The sequence below is a fragment of the Phaethon aethereus genome (genome assembly GCF_964289735.1).
Source record: "Phaethon aethereus genome assembly, chromosome: 1".
NCBI classification, from domain to species: Eukaryota; Metazoa; Chordata; class Aves; order Phaethontiformes; family Phaethontidae; genus Phaethon; species Phaethon aethereus.
The window spans coordinates 32,943,968-32,961,358 of NC_138575.1; the positions used below are offsets into that span (position 1 = coordinate 32,943,968).

At 37.5% G+C, this 17,391-nt stretch overlaps 1 protein-coding gene across 8 annotated transcripts in view; it reads left to right on the top strand.

Moving 5' to 3' along the window:
* The window catches only part of NRCAM (neuronal cell adhesion molecule), a gene marked incomplete at its 3' end in the record, with an annotated part of 65,034 nt that overhangs the window by 44,649 nt on the left and 2,994 nt on the right, over positions 1–17,391 (top strand). For 6 of the 8 annotated variants that reach the window (XM_082014000.1, XM_082014001.1, XM_082014005.1 and 3 more), the window contains 2 exons: positions 5,768–5,899; positions 9,072–9,150. In XM_082014000.1, coding sequence (XP_081870126.1) covers positions 5,768–5,899; positions 9,072–9,150 — 211 coding nt within the window. Of the gene's footprint in view, positions 1–569; positions 696–1,758; positions 1,912–5,767; positions 5,900–9,071; positions 9,151–17,391 lie in introns of all 8 variants that reach the window. The other 2 variants (XM_082013998.1, XM_082013999.1) reach the window with 2 other exon arrangements.

Sequence of the window (17,391 nt, forward strand, 5' to 3'; positions counted from 1 at the left end):
ACCCTTTTTGCAACCTCCCCAGTCATGCATACTGTCCGTCCAACATTCTATAAGGGTATTGTCTTCCTTTTTTATCATTATCAATGCAATAGAGACAAAATCCTATCAGGGCATGCAGTTGAGGCATTTGCAGTCCGTTCAGTGACATGTGGCATAAAGGGAAGTGTGTACCGCCTCGTAACTCTGTTCTCTCCTACCATTTCCCATTATCCTGACAATGTTTTCACTTTCCAGCTCTCTGCATTTTACTTCTAGAGGAATAGAAATAACATTTTCCAGAATTTTGGCAATTAGGTATTTTTAAGTACTTGGCAGTTTTTGTGATACAGGGCATGCTCAGTAGAGTATATAGATTTTACTTTATAATTTCACAGTGTAGTAACTGCCTAGGATACAATTACCAAATACGCTACTTTAGTCACTAATTTCCAGTAATGGAAGCAATGACAAATGTACTATACTTGCCCTCTGTATGGTCTAATTTAACATAGTAGCTTCTTAAAATATTTTTCTTTAATGTATGAAGTCACAATTTCGTATTCTGCTTTGTTTTTCTGTTGTGTATTCAGTGCAACCGCTTTATCCAAGGATCAGAAATGTTACAACAGCTGCCGCTGAGACCTATGCCAATATCAGTTGGGAGTATGAGGGACCAGATCATGCGAACTTTTATGTTGAATATGGTGTAGCAGGCAGTAAGAAGTCATTTCATTAAATTTTGCTAAAGTGTTCAGATATATTTTCAAAGATTTTTATAGTAAATGTGGTCCTAAATTGACCCAGTGTTAATGATAGCTCTTAAATGTCTAGAATAATTATTTTTTTAATTTGATCAGGAAGATCAAATAATTTTTGTTTTAATAAATATCAATGTGTAGCAGGTATTTGATGCTTAGATAGAATATCAGCCTTTGTTCCTTTGTATTATTTTATAAATTCTTTTGAACGTGAACTTTTAAAAATGCAGTTTGCATGAAATTGTCTATCATGCAGTGATTACCTTTGTAAAAATATGATTGCTTGCATTAAAATAGGATATAACAGTTATCCTAAATTATCCCCAATTCAGAAAAAAAATTAAATAAGAGAGCCAATAAAAACAATATTCTTTGTTAAATTAAACCATAAAGCAAGGTATCAACCAACTTAGGTGCTTTAATTGGCATAATAGCAGGTTTTAATCTTTGATAAACACACATTTAGCAAATACAGCCAAGATACTGTTCTTCTAAAGTTATGACTAAAGATGACCTATCTGAAAATTGGAATATAAATGCATTTTTCTGGATATTGGTCAAAAAAGCAGCTGAGACTGTACTTGAAAAAGATAGAAGAGGATGACCAGGAAATATGGTAGGTTCAGATTTCAAAGTAGAATTTCTCGACTAAAGTAAATATTGACTGAAACTACAGACGTGTAATTTAATTAAATTATTAAAATCTATTTTAATGTACTTTATAATTGCAATTTCAATAAGACTTTTAAAAATAAATTAAAATAGTATTTCTCTAGTACAATGGAACAAATGTTTAAAATAGTCTAGTAATTCATGTACAATGTCTTCTTCAATATATTGCATGCAAGATATTATTTGAAGTCATAATTTTATATGATTTTTTTTTTTTGAGAGAATAGTTCTTTTTTTCAGCCAATCCATAGTTTAGTCAACTAACTGTTAATAGTATTCTGTCTAGAAACTTTCAACAGTACAGAGAAAATTAAAAATCCTATATGTTGTTTTCCTAAAATTTTTGTAGGCAAAGAAGATTGGAAAAAAGAAATTGTAAATGGTTCTCGAAGCTTCTTTGTCTTAAAGGGTTTAACACCAGGAACAGCATATAAAGTCCGGGTTGGTGCTGAGGGCCTGTCTGGTTTTAGGAGTTCAGAGGATGTGTTTGAGACAGGTCCAGGTGAGGCACACCGTACCAATTCTGTATCGTAGTCAGAATTGTGGTAGACCAAGTGCTGAAACGTTGAACTGCTTCTAGCTAAGAGATGTTGTAGCTAGCATCTTTGCATGTTCTTTTTTTTAGAGCAATGTTGACTTATTTAATAAACTCCTAAATAATGCCAGCACACTTATTATGTAGATTATCAATGTTTGCATCCTTTCAATTCACTCTACTTGTCTGTTGTTTATATTAGGGGCAAGATACTCACTGCTCACACTCCATCTTGTGTGCTGTGCACTGGAGATGACCTATTTCATTTATTTCTAATTAATATCATTAGATGGCTATATTTAAATAATGTGTAATTTAATAGAGACAAGTATATATATTTAAAGCTAACAACCTGTATATGATCAGTTTTAATACAAAAAATCTGTGCTAAAATGTTTGCATAATCAGAAGTGCGGATTCAATTTGATGACTGTGTAATCTATTTATCCAAGTGTTAAGAGATTCCTGCCTGTAAACGTTTCTGTTCCTGTCATATACTGGTTTTATGTAGATTTTGAAGTCACAACTATATCCTGTGAATCAGTAAGGCTGTTTAAGTTCCTTACGTAGATGTTTCAGTCATATTTCTTCATCAGCAAATCAGTAATGCTTATCTATTTAACTCAGAGAAAGAGCTTCACTGGAAGTTTGTGGATGTTAGCTGAATACGTCGTTGCCATCACAGCATGTTCTTGGTCAGCTGTTATTATTTGTTGTGTATTTGCTAGCCACTTCTGCTCATTCCAAGCATTTTGGTCAGTACATAGTTACTTAGCAGTAGCCTCACCAACTTCCGAATGTTATGATTTAAGAAAGTAGTTTAAATGTGAAAATACACTTGAACAATATGTAATAATTATCAGACAATGGGGTAAATAATGAATATGCCGGTTTCAAAGTGAGCACTTTCTAAAATCATAATTTTTTGCTTTGTTTTGTTCCATTTCTGTTCACAGTTTATCGTGTTGCAGGAAAGCTTTGAAAACATGGTGCTAAATAACAGTGCCAAGTAAATTTGTAGGGGCTAAACACAGAGGTTATTTATGCCAGGGACAACTAGTGGTATAAAGGCAGATATGTAAAATTTTAGGCAAATACATATCCAATGTCTAAAGCAGTAGTAAAGCAAGGATCAAGACTGTAGTATAATTCAAAACAAGCCGAATGGAAACCTTCCCAAAAGCATCTTTCTGCACAAAAAATACTGAGCCAGTTGATAAGGAATCCCGTACGTACCCAGTCACCTTGGCTCATGCCCTTGAGTAGTTAAGGAAGAAGGAACTGTAAAGATGCTCTTTTCTGCTTCTTGGTAACGGAAAGGTTCAGCATTAATTATATGCATAGCATATTTCTACATACAACAAAAATACATAGCATATTTCTACATACAACAGAAATGTTGTGTCATGCTGTCTTCAGCCTAGATCAAAGCGTTTAAACACTACGAAAAATGAAGTGGACAAAGAGGAAAATATTGGAATATGGAATGTGTGCTTAATTAGGAACGAAACTGAAATATTTCATATATGAGACTTTCGCCACATTTTTTTCTTTGACAAGCATTCCTATAGAGCAACTTCGTAGCGTGCAGGTTTGTCTGTTTGAACATACCAGTACAGTGGATTGCACTGACTCCTGCATTAGCAGTTTACCAAGAGTAAATGTCTTTCTGCCTGAAGCAGATAATTTGCTTAGTGTAAGCAGGAAATGTTGTGCCATTTTTAAAGTTTCACTGAGATCTAGAAACCCTTTCCTACTGGATATGCAATAAGTTAAAGAATACAGGAAGCTACATAAGTAAGTTTTCATCTTTACTCTCTCCCACCTATCTTGCATATTTTTATGCATGACTTGTTTTGCTTGATGCTATTTCCTACTACATTTGAATGTTAAATGTGCTTTTGCATTTTGTCACAGTATGTATTATACAACCTTTAATGCCTTATTATAAATGCATATGTGCAAAACTCAAAGTATTTTTAACCTTAGTGTGGAAATAAAAATTTATTTTAATTTGATTTATTATTCAGGGGAAGATTGCCCTTGTGATTTTGTTTTTTGAGACCGCCACATATATATTTTTTTATATATGTATATATTTGATGCTTTTAAGCCAGCTGTCTCAGCCTTTGTCTTAACTGATAAATAACATAGAGACATGGGCTTGAATTCTGGCCTGTAACTGAATATTGTTGCATTTTATTGTTGGTGTTCTTGCCAGCACGGTACAGTCTCTTGTCAGCTAGGTGTCTGCCCAGCAAGGCTGTATCACCTGGAATTGTGTCTAGAAAAGTCAATGCTCCCTTGAAAACAGATTGATGTGCTTTTATGAACCTTCCCATATAGACATAGCTTCTCTAAGGAGAGGTGGAAATCTTTGTGGGGCTCTGGGACTTTCACATTTCTGTGTGTAAAGCTACAAATGCGTTGTGTCCTCCACTTCAGTGGAAGCAAGTCTACAGACCTTCCCTAGCAGATACGGGTGAAACACGTTGTGCCATGAGAGCTGATGTACTCCCAGCATCCGAACAAAGACTGACTGAGGGTCTCAAGTATAATCCGGTCCTAGTGTGAAGTGACTACTAAGCTGAGATCTGAAGTACTATCCTAGATAATGTACTGGCTGTGAATAATCCAATACCGTATCTCATGAAGCCAGAAAAAACAACAAATGCTGAATCAAATGCCATGAGTTATGCATAGGAAGTGTTGCATTTCTTATTCATTTGGGAAGGAGATCTTTGTCTCTCTTTCCAAATAGAGAGAGGTCTGTTGGACAACTCTTCATACAGTTTCAAATTCTTGGGTTTGGGGCTGGAGGAGAAGATGAAGAGGTGAAGAAGGTGAAGAATGCACAAGATAGATAGGTTTGGATGGATGTCCAACTTCCTCCATTTCATGTCTTCTTCTGTCTGTAGCGCACATCCCTAACTCCTCTCACCCTTCCCACTTTCTTCCAACAGCAAATCCTAAGGCCAGTTGCCTGTCGCAGGTTTCCAAACAGGAGAGTAGAAAATAAACTTCACAGGAAAATCCTCTTATGGCGCTGAAGACCAGTAGGAGGGATCAATGCCCCAGACCGCACAGATAATTCCTGTCCTTATTAGTGACTGTAATATTTCCTGTGTAGTTTGCTTACCATTTACATTATCTTCCAACTAGAGTCAGCATTCGGAGAGAGACGGTGACAAGGAAAGGCTTCCCAGTTGCATTGTGCTAAGCCCTCACTAATGCTAAATCATGGCAATCGTGATAAATTGTAGGATGAAGTACAGAATTGAGGAGAGGAAGAAAACATGATGCTTAATAAGGCTTTAAAGGATGCTTCGTTGTTGATTTTTAGTTGAAATTTAATGTTAGGGTCTTGAATGACCCATCTGTTTCCCAATTTCAGACTAATGGGAGTGCATTAGCTAATGAGTATTGGCTTTTTATTCAATTTGAGAATGCAATTGACATGTTTGTGTGAATTATAATTTGCAATTTTGTTTTGATAGTTTAATTAATGTAAAATGGTCAAGACTAGTTTTGAGGTTTGTGAAAAGCAATGTAGTATGTGCACAGGTTTTGCAAAGTAGTTGCTAAGCTTAAATGTTCACAGAATTCTTATATACTCGAAAGCAAATTCTATGCACATGTACTTGGAACATTTTAAATAATGAAAATATTCACAAAATACAGTATCACTGTTTTTCTTAATATGATTTGCACAGTGAATGTCATTTCTGAAGTAATGAACTATGTATACTGGCTATTATTTATTTGAATTAGCACAGCATTTAAATGCAGCAAAACATTTCATTTTTCTTCTTTTATTCTCTAGCTATGGCAAGTCGGCAGGTAGACATCGCTACTCAAGGGTGGTTCATTGGTCTTATGTGTGCTGTTGCTCTTCTGATCCTGATTTTACTGATTGTTTGCTTCATAAGGAGGAATAAGGGTGGCAAATATCCAGGTATGATATATAACAATGAGAGTGAAAATCATCTACTGGTAATCCATTAACACAGATCTCAGGTTTACTGGAGGAATTACATTTGCTGTTGGTTTACATTTACGGTGTGTATATGGTAAATCAGTCTTATTCAGTAGGCTTGTCAGGAGCAATCTGCCTGTTGGTAGAAAACCTCAATCCATTTAAGCATAAGAAAAGTATCTATCTATTTCCTTCATTCCTGGAGAGTCATATTACTGCATTACCACTCTAGAGAGGTTTGAGCTTTGTTTGAGATACTTGGTCCTCCCACCCCACTTTCTGAAGTCTAATCCAGATGGGTTTAACCCACTAAAATGAGCTGAGTTAGAATTTCATTGGTCAGAAAGTGTGGAAACATCAGATCATACCCACCATGTTGCATTAATGTAGTGGGAACACATTTCCTAGGACAAATCCCTTCATACGTTATTTTGTTTCAAATACGTTACCCTCCTTCTCAGAATCTGTCTTCAGCCTCTGCATTTTTGCAGCCAAATTTGAAGGTACCATCCTTCAGTTAGGCTGTTTTTTCTTCTGTAAGTTTTTCTTGGTAAGAATTCTTCTTTTTAGTTTTGGGGGGTTTTTTTTAGTATTAGGCCTAGGAATCACCAAGAATATTTTATAATTTGAAAATTTGAACTATACAACATACATCCTCTAGGAAAACTCTAATTCCTCTGGGCGTACATATTATAAAAGGCATTTATGTGTGTATGTATGTATGTGTGCATATACGTGTCTTACATTTGTGTTTATGGAGTAGGTCCATAGACTAAAGCTCTCTTGAAAAGGATAGTGACAACCAGTTTGCATAGAAGAAGAGCAGTGCTGCCTGATAGGATCTCAGAGCAGCTGTGAGGTATGAGTGGATATGAATGGACTTCAAGTGGGCATCAAAGGATAATCTGATGTTTCTTTTTCCTCTCCTACCTACAACAGAAAGGACAACAGCTAACTTCCAAGTAAAATTGTGATTTCAGGAAAAAATTCTGTTCTATATCACAGACTTCAAATGTTTGGAAATTACATAAATATCCAGACTCTGGAATGCTTATCTGAATTCAACTCAAACTTCTTAAAGTTCATAGTATTAATTTGGACATGAAAAAGATAGCTGTACTTACAGAAGTACAGAAGAAAATAAATCCACACTCTGTTTTAATTTCTCCTCCTTGTTTTGACCAGTGCACTTCTGAAAACTTGTGTCAGTGAACACTTAAAACTTTTCCTCTTCGTAAGCAAATCTTTTGTAGCTGAACTTAGCATAGCAGATTATTTTTATAAGAAGATAGAATCACCTTATTAAGTACAAGAATCCTACTCTGCTCAATCTAACTGTTGAATTATTTTATGGAGAGAACAAAGATTTGTAGTGATAGCAAAAATTAAGTAAGAGAACCTTCTGTCCCAACCGACTATGCCCATGGAGAAAAGACGGATGATTAAGGAACACAGTGTTAGATGAAAGCTGAATGACAGGCTGAAGATATCATAGGTTTTTTCCTAATATTTGGATTTTTTTTAAAGAGAAAATGAGATTACAGAGGATATAGGAAAAGTGACTCTTAGTGGAGAGAACTGAGAAAAGAGAAGGAAAATTAGGAGGGTGAAACAACTGAAGCGATGAAACTGAAAAGAGTAGCGAGGACTTGGAGTGAGCCACCATCCAGAAGAGGTTAAAACATAGAGTAAAAGCATAGAAGGCTGTTGGATGCTATGGTTGTCATTAATTTGTACAGACCCCTGCTATGCCCTTCTGCAGAATTACTAGGTGTAAGTTATTAATTTTTTTATGCACACATACATATGGATATACACACACGCGTATAAAAATGCTATCAATTGGCTAGATATGATAGACTTGACTGTTTATAAAATTCCCGGGTTCAGTATTTACTCCTGTTTATAGCGGTGACTCTAGAGCTAATTATATTTTTTGTGTCACTGCAAATGTACTGTTCCACAGATCGCGACAAATGCAAAACACGAAGTTAACTGACTCTTTTGTCGCAATTTTAACATGTCGTCTTGAGATTGTGGTTTGAAAAAAGTGATACATTATTTCAGTATGAAATTATAGCAGCCAGATACATTTCAAAGTGTTATGCATTATTGTAATTATAGACTTAGAAAATATTGTCAGGAATGATTCATATCATCTTAATAGCATATAAACTAATGATGTGTAAACTAAGTGTGTAAATTACCAGAGTAAAAGATAAGAGATTGTATATTGACTTATGTAATTGTATCTGCTAAAAAAGGGAAAGATTTGAGTAGTAGCCAGAAAAACAGAAATGAAAAGGCAAAGGGAAGAACCATAAAGATAATTCTAGAAGTCAGTATATTGTTTTACTCTGTCAACAATCTTAACTTAGAGGAATATATCTCTTCTATAAATATCTGTCTTCTCAGGTGGTAGTGGGTTTCTGTGTCAAAGGACACCATGCTACATAGGTTGTTTTATAGGGACAAGTTAGATGTGTAGATTTATTCCCACCAGCGAATGATGACTAAACCTCTGACAAGGATGTGCAAGAGATACAATTGTGTTAAATTTAGTTTCCAGTGTAGGTGGTTTTGCTTTGCTTTTGATCATGTTATAGAAAAGAAGAAATGAACAGACCAAACCTATTTTTTCCGATATTAATAATTCTTAAAATAGTACTTAAAATTCTCTGGAGTCCTACTGCATGAAATGAAAGCAGAAAGTGTACAAAATGACAGTCAACACAAGTGAATCTGATTCAGTTATATCAATCAGTATGAGAGGAAAATCAAGAGGAAATAAGGAGCCAGGATAAGTAAAACTAAATTATTCAGACTTCAATAAACAATAGCTCTATTAATGACATAAGAAAGTATTTTAGTAGGATTTTTAACAAAACTTTTTCTTCAGTGCTAGAAATGAAGAAAAAGTTTTACTAATTCTGAATGACATACAGTATTTTGTACTTGAGTGAAAATAAAATTTTACAATTAGCAGATCTTTCCCTTCAAAAGAAAAAATGTAACAGCCTAAGGCCCAGCTCAAAAAATGATTTTTATTCAAACCACATTCCTGCCAAATGTGATCAGTTTGAGAAATCAAGGACTTAAGGTTTCTCGTCTTGCAATTTAATCATAAAAATTACCATTTCAAATATTTTAGTGAAGGAAAAGGAGGACGCACATGCTGATCCAGAAATACAACCTATGAAGGAAGATGATGGAACATTTGGTGAATACAGGTGAGTAACTGATGTGGTTTGTCATGTTCACTGTTCATATCACACATGTACTGTGTTTAATATCACACTTATTAATTCAAAACTAACTTTTTTTCTGTCTTGACAACGATTCTATACTCAGTGATGTATAGAACTATAGATAGCATTTCAACCACACTATTAGAAGAAAAAAATTTAACTTCCAAGCTTAGAATAAGCCATTCACTAATGCAAGGTGAAATCCAGATTCAAACATGATTGTCTCAAAGTGAGGAATCTCTATTTACAAACCCATCTTTCAGATAGGTAAAATACCAGATACAGTGTCCCAGTTAGGGCACATTTAGCATTATGGGTTTTGAAAATGCGTTTTAAATGGCTACCAGTACTAACACCTAATCCAGTAACAAGGAAGTGATGTTATACACAGAGGTGAAGGAATGTCAGGAATGTCCTCCAAGAAAAAACAAATCTCCCTTTCATGTATTTCAGTACAAGATACATAGCAGGCAGCTTCAAAGCATGCAACACAGCTCTTATTCTTGACTCTCCTCCTTTCTATTAAATGTAGTCTAGGTGAATCTCCTGGTATCACAAAAAGCACACCTCAACAAGTCTGTTCATAGAAAAATTATGAGTATAGTTTACTAAATAAACAGCATTTTATTTGTTTTTTTTTGATTAGTACAGGAAATAATGTTATTGTTTCTAAATATGTCAATATCATTATATTTTACATGGGTGTTAGAATAGATTTTATAATGCATTCCTGTGTCAAAAGCATTGTAGAAGCCCTTTATTATTTTGAAGGTGTGACATTTACAAACGCTCATAGAAAAATCAGTTTTTTCAAGAAGGTTCTACTCTCTTGCCATAGCTTGTTCATATAAGGGAAGTGTTCCTCTTGATCTGACTGGAAAAGGTTTACAGTTCTTAATGCCAAAGACCAGTTTCTGTTTAATCTTCCTTAATTTTAAAAAAATACAACACTCTGTTCTTAGGTTAATGAGTTCAGAATAGTATTTTATTACAGTATTAAGTGCATATGGATTAATTGAATTCAACTGATAAAAAGGGAAGTGTGAAGCAATGTTTGGAAGCAGAGGTAAATAAGTACTGTATAAGTTTTCCTAGGCAGTCCAGTTTGCATTCTCCTTTATTGCTCCTCTGTTTTTCAATACTTGGAACTTTCAGCAGCAGAAACTGACCTCGTACAGAATTGTACAAATTATATGACCTCAATACATGTTTTCTCAGGCAGAATAAGACTATTCAAGTCTGCTTTCATGTGTGACCTGTAGCAAGATTTGAATTTATGTCTCCGTATTCGAGTGGCTTGAGTTAATATATAGAATCATCTAGTGCTTTATTAAATTATTTCATTATGCATTTATCCACCTCATGTCTGGTGAATGCGGATAGGTGCATGCCAAGCTTTCAGACTTGTTCACATGAAAGAGCTCATCCTATCTACCATGCAAAAACTCCTTTCTAAAATGTATTTCTATGTAATTAGTCTATATTGGGCTTTCCTCTTTTTTCCTTAGAGACAGGGCAGCAGCAGCAGCAACCAGTCAGATTACAGAAGATATCTTGGCACCCTCTCTGCAGCCCAGCATCACTGCAGTCCCTCAGTTGCCAGTTTGTCTGCCTCACATGACAGTGGTCATGATGCAGTGCTTCCTTGAGGAAAAAGGGTATAGGGTTTCCCTTGAAAAAAAAAGTAATTTTTGAAAGATCTAGGAATTCGAGTATTTTGAACTTTTTTCATCACTTCAGGTCCATGTCTGCTTGGACAGGAAAGAAACTGGACAAGGAAAAGAAAAGAAAAGGTAGCTGTGCCAATTCTCCTGAAGCAGACCCTGTCTTTACCAAAGCAAAGTCTGTGAGATCTGAGAGATCCAACATCTTCAGAAGGTCAGGGGATCAATACTCCAGCACGAGATCAGAGACCTCCTACACCAGGAGGAGGGCTAGGCAGTCTTCAGAGCTTACAAGGGTTAGTTCTGTCTCTGCTTCCCTCTGCCGAGAGGAAAAAAGGACAGACGAATGGAAGTACAGGCATGGCTCTAGACAACATGCTTCTGAGCAACAGATAATGGGGTCGGAGGAGGGCTCAGATTCTCAGGCAGGACAGCCATCCCCTTTCCAGCAACCCCTCAGCTGCAACTCAATTCGTGGCTCACTGGCAAGGCAGCATTCTCCTCTCCAACACTGGTTCAGCCAGACCCCAGACTACAGCTCAGATTCAGAAGACACTCAGAGCTCCTACCACAGGAAGGTAAGACCTTCTACTACTCCTCACTTCTCTGAATCTGAAAAGAATTCATTAATGAAATCTGTAATTTTGCCTGAGTTAGCTACTGTCTTAAAGGATGCTTTGACAGCAGCCAGGCAAAGTATAACTTCTGTGGCACAGGCTAGGTCCCATTCAGTAAAGCATCCCAGGGTACCAATTAGAGAAGTTCCAGTGGTTCCTCTAGAAGCAACTGGGAGCAGTTCCCAAACTTTTGAGTCTGACCATATGGACAGTTTAAAAGATCAGACAGCTTCTGGGAAGGAGAAATCTGAGGCTGACAAGGCCTTGGAGGTTGAGTCATCCCCTGAAGAAGGGGAAGTGTCATCTGAGTCCCCTACAGAAGACCAAGAAGGACCAGATCCTCTGCGTAAGTTTGACATGGAGAATCAGAATTATCTGTTCAAGCACATAAAGAGAGTGTTAATGCTAGAATCTTCCAAATCTGAATGTGCTTCAGAAGAACTGCCTATCCCCTCTGAAGAGAGCAAGATAGATAAAGCACTTCCTATCCATTCAGCAGTGGAAGATCTTGTCTGTAGGATTTGGGGTAACCCTGAGGCAAAGCATGAAGTCCCGACAGTCCTACATAAACTCTATCCTTTTCCAGTTGATAAAGCTGCTTTGTGGGGGACCTTGCCTCAGGTAGACAGAGCACTGGTTACTGGTGATTCTGTACTATCAGTGCCTGCTAATATGGATGCTCTCCCTAAAGATCCTACTGATAGAAAGGTTGAGGAAGCAATTAAAAGATCTTTCAAGCTAGTTGCAGCCCAGCTTGGAGTATCTATCTACTGCACTTATGCTTCTAGAGCATTACTAATATGGTTGGAGGAAGAACAAGCCAGATTCAAAAAGAAATGGGTCCCATCTAGTGCCATGCAGAGGAAACGCAGACTATGTAAAATTGCAGCTGATTTTATCCATGACGCAGCTGAGGATTCTCTTAGACTCACCATTAAAAATACGGCATGCCTCACTGTAGCCTGGAGAGCTATATGGCTACGTCCTTGGACGTCGTCACTAGATCTGAAATGTAAACTGCTGTCTTTACCATACACAGGCGGCAAGCTATTTGGTGAATCCTTGGTCCGGGTCATGAAGGATTTCTCAGAACACAAACACTCCTTACATCAGCTGAAAAAAAAGAGCTCTGTTGGAAGCTCTTCTTTTTCTTATCCTCACAAGCATCTGAGTTCCTTTCGTTCTCCTCCGAAGTTTAAAGGAGGGAAGGGAAAGTATAAGGTCTCACAATCATTTCATGCCAAGTACAGAAGGACATCTCACTTTCAGAGAGACACCAGACCATCAAGAGGAACTTTCTAAGAACATAGACTTGCTTCCTCCTTTCTCAGAAACCGGGAAGACTGAAAGAATTGGAAATTTATACTGAATAGACTTCAATATTTCTGGACAAGTAAGCCCAATGGGGCTTTAAGATTTAAATTATTAAATTACTTAAATCTTAATGACTAAATAAGGTATTCTAGAGAAGTTATAGCTCTCAATTTTAGGGGAGGTTTTTTGTCACATTCAGTTTCTAGGCTTCCCAGTATTCTTGGGATGGTTGTCCAAACAAAAACTTCTTTGAAGTTTTGCACTCTTCAACTTCATCAAAGAGCATACTTTCTGCAGAACCAGCCAACATCGGATTTTCCTGCCATATCAGTCTAATGAAGGAAATAGTGCTTTAGAAAACGTAGGTGTTTTAGGAACCACAGAATGAGTGGGTACACTATGTTCCTGTGACAGGAGTCATACCTGCACTTTTACATAATAAGGGAGAACAGTACCTCTGTAGCAAGCTGCACTACAATCCCAGTGGTTTCCTGAGTTTTGGAAGACTGAGACAGTAAATTGTGGACAGTCAATGCTTACACCAAGAAACTGCAAGAAATACAAAAAGTACCATAAATATATGTTTATTTAGATTAAAATTAAAGACTATCTAGTGCTGCGGTTCACATCGGAGTGTAGGTGTATAAATCGGCCTAAATTTCCATCCTGGGCCCTAAATCAAGAGAAATTAAGAAGTTACGGTATCTACAGACATGTGGATTCATGAGTAGGGAGAGAATGCAAACATGCATTTCTTAGTTAACTTCACAGCAAGTTAGAAAGTCTAGTGTCTCATTGCAGTCTGCAAAATGTTCTTAGGAAGATCAAAGAGGACAAGGCAACTACAGTGGTAGGACTGCTAGTGTGGTTACACAGGACATTTGCACTTTTTGTTGCATTAATTTCCCTCTTTTCTTCAATGTTTTGCCACACAGTATTTTTCCTAGAAATTCTTGGATATGCTATGGGAGACTTTCTGGAAATGGGTGGTGGAGAGTTCTGAGATTGCTAGATAATATATTACTCTTCCTTCTTGTTCTGGGATGATTAACCATGAGGATATAGTTTGTAACTACAACAGCTTTTTTTTCTCTTGTAGTTATTCAAGTTTTATTGCAGCTTTGGTGTGTTTCCAGGGGACCTAGCAATCATAGACTCATAGAATCATTTGGTTTGGAAGGGACCTTAAAAGTGCATCTAGTCCAACCCCCCTGCAATGAGCAGGGACATCTTCATCTAGATCAGGTTTCTCAGAGCCCCGTCCAGCCTGACCTTCAATGTTTCCAGGGATGGGGCATCTACCACCTCTCTGGGCAACCTGTGCCACCACCCTTATTGGGAAAAATTTCTTCCTTATATGTAGTCTATATCTACCTCTTTCAGTTTAAAACTATTACCCCTTGTCCTATCGCTACAGGCTCTGCTAAAAAGTTTGTCACCATCTTTCTTCTAAGCCCCCTGTAAGTACTGGAAGGCCACAATAAGGTCTTCCCAGAAGCCTTCTCTTCTCCAGGCTGAACAATCCCAACTCTCTCAGCCTGTCCCCACAGGAGATATATTCCATCCCTCTGATCATTTTGGTGGCCCTCCTCTGGACCTGCTCCAACAGTTGATTTGTGCCTCCACACAAATTCTAAGCTTGGTCCCTTCTAGCACAAGAGATGGTGTCAATGGACTGCTTGAAGAATTATTGTCTCTGAATTGTCTGATTGGATTTGGCAGTGGTCTTACTGTGTCCTCATTTGTGCACATGTACTTTCTTTCATAGAATCGTAGAATCTTTGGGTTGGAAGGGACCTTTTAAGGTCATCTAGTCCAACCCCCCTGCAATGAACAGGGACAGCTTCAACTAGATCATGTTGCTCAGAGCCCCGTCCAACCTGACCGTCAATGTTTCCAGGGATGGGGCATCTACCACCTCTCTGGGCAACTTGTGCCAGTGTTTCACCACCCTCAGTGTGAAAAAATTTCTTCCTTAGATCTAGTCTAACTCTACGCACTTTTAGTTTAAAACTATTACCCCTTGTCCTATCGCAACAGGCTCTGCTAAAAAGTCTGTCCCCATCTTTCTTCTAAGCCCCCTTTAAGTACTTGAAGCCTGTAATAAAGTCTCCCCGGAGCCTTCTCTCCTCTGGGATAAACAACCCCAACTCTCTCAGCCTGTCCTCATAGGAGAGGTGCTCCATCCCTCGGATCGTTTTTGTGGCCTCCTCTGGACCTGCTCCAACAGGTCCATGTCTTTCCTGTGCTGAGGGCTCCAGAGCTGTACGCAGGACTCCAGGTGGGGTCTCACCAGAGCGGAGTAGAGGGGCAGAATCCCCTCCCTCCACCTGCTGGCCACCCTGCTCTGGATGCAGCCCAGGAGATGGCTGGCCTTCTGGGCTGTGAGTGCACATCGCCGGCTCATGTCCAGCTTTTAATCCCCCAGTACCCCCAAGTCCTTCTCAGCAGGGCTGCTCTCAATCTCTTCATTGCCCAGCCTGTACTGATACCGGGGGTTGCCTCGACCCAGGTGCAGGGCCCTGCACTTGGCCTTGATGGTTCTTATTTTGATTGTAGAACATCTGTGTCACTACTTTTTAAATTGGTTCTTTGATTTCCCTTTTTATAATTTTCCACCAGAAATAGTAAAGGTGGAAATTTTGGTTTAATTTCTCTCAGGCAGATTTTTCTTTAAAATTTTCATAATGAGTGAGTCAGGTTCTTTGACTAACAGCAATTTTTTCAACCCATTTCCATTTAAAGCCAGATCTTAATCTACCAGTTTTTCCAGCTTTTTCCAAAATTAATGACTGAGTATTACAGAAATGCCAAAGAAAATTGACTCAGAAAACTAATATAGATGTGCTTATGTTTTAGCTAGATTAGAAATAGTAAAACTTTTTGAAGTCTGGATTGATACAGGTGCATAAGTGTATAGGGAAAGCATTTTTTAGCTGCACAGTCCTATTAATTTAGGAGCGTGAGCAGAAATGTGTTAGATATTGGGGCAGAGGTTCTCCTGGAGCATGCAGGGAAGCCATAGTGTAAGGTACTTCTATGGCTTTACATGACTGCTTATACTTAAACATTTCTGGGCTGTTGACCTGAGGGCACAGGAAAAGTAATTTACTGCCAGCAGTTCTCATTGTCTGCATCCTTGTTCTGCATCCAATAGCCCAGAATGTTTTACCCATTTTGTTTGTTTTATGTTGCCTTTCATCTGAGAGTTGTGTTATAAGGAAAAGTAGTATATTGCTAACCATATATTGAGTCTTTTTGCATGTCCATGAATGTGGCAAAGTTTAGTGGGAACTAGTTGCCTGCTGGACTGCAGAGGCATCGTAAAACTGTCTTCCCCATTCTGACTGGTTGCTGCATGTACCCATATCTAAGGAAGAAAAATTGAAAAGTTGAAAGAAGAAAGGAGATTTCAAGGTACATATTTCTTTCAATAACTGATGAGCTTGTGAAATGGAAGTACTTTTTTTAAAAAAATAAGTTTGTATTTGCACTTACACATGTTATTGTCACCTCTGTACTTCGTGCCTCTTAATCATTAGCTGCAAGTTTGCTATGTGTTTCATTAAAGTAAGAAGAAAAAGAAACATGCTTTCATATATTACCATTTGTTTATGAAAAATACTTAAATCATGCTTTTAGAGTGTGCTTTAATATTAAACACTGTTCTTACTAAAAGGGCAAGAAATGTGTGTGGTACATATCAGTACTTATCAAAATGACTGGTACATATCAGTCTTCACTGAGCAACTTTCATCCCTGAAAAACTAGTATGGAATTTATTTGTAAGACAACAAATAGTAAAAGTATCCGTAGACTTAACTTTCATGGCTGTCTGATCTAAATATGAAATTCATAGCCTTTCTCACCTCCTGTTTTGTTCCCTCCCAGTACTCATTGTCTATTAATTGTATGCACTGCATACATGACACATTTCAAAAATAACTTCTGTTTTCCACTAATTTTAGTCAACCCAATCTGTACTTTAGTTTTCATTTCAAGATATTACAATAGATAAGTATAAAAGACAGTAAGCAAAATCACTTACGATCTATCCTGGTTGCATTTTGGGATATTTTTATGAACGATCATAAGCAAGATTAGCAAATCTTGCAGATATTGTATCAAAATTTATGGCTTTAACATGTTTTTACAGTATATTATTCTGTATATATTCTACAATATATTCTACAGCCTAAGGTGTTCTATAGCTCTTTGGGCATCAATATTCATAATGCAACAATTCAGCAGCTTTTGCAGTTTGCTTCTTGGCAGCACACAGAACATACATTCATTTCCCCAGAGCACCAGGGTCCCTTCTCTGTTTCGCACCCCCAGGGTTACAAAAGTGCTGTCCAAAACATTGGTATCTTCTTTCTTTTTCCCCTCTCCTACTTGGTGGGGTTTTTTTCTCCCTCGATTTCTTTCCCATCCACCCAAAATATTGCATTCATCTAATACAAGAGTCATAATTCAGTTTGATAAAGAATATATCGTACCATGGCATATGTTTCCTTTTCCTGAACAAGGAGTGGAAAGCACCCTGGATAAACCACTTGTTTTTCACTGCCAGATTCTTGGCAGAATCTCTTTCTGGACTTGTATAGTGCAAAAAGGGAGGGAATCCC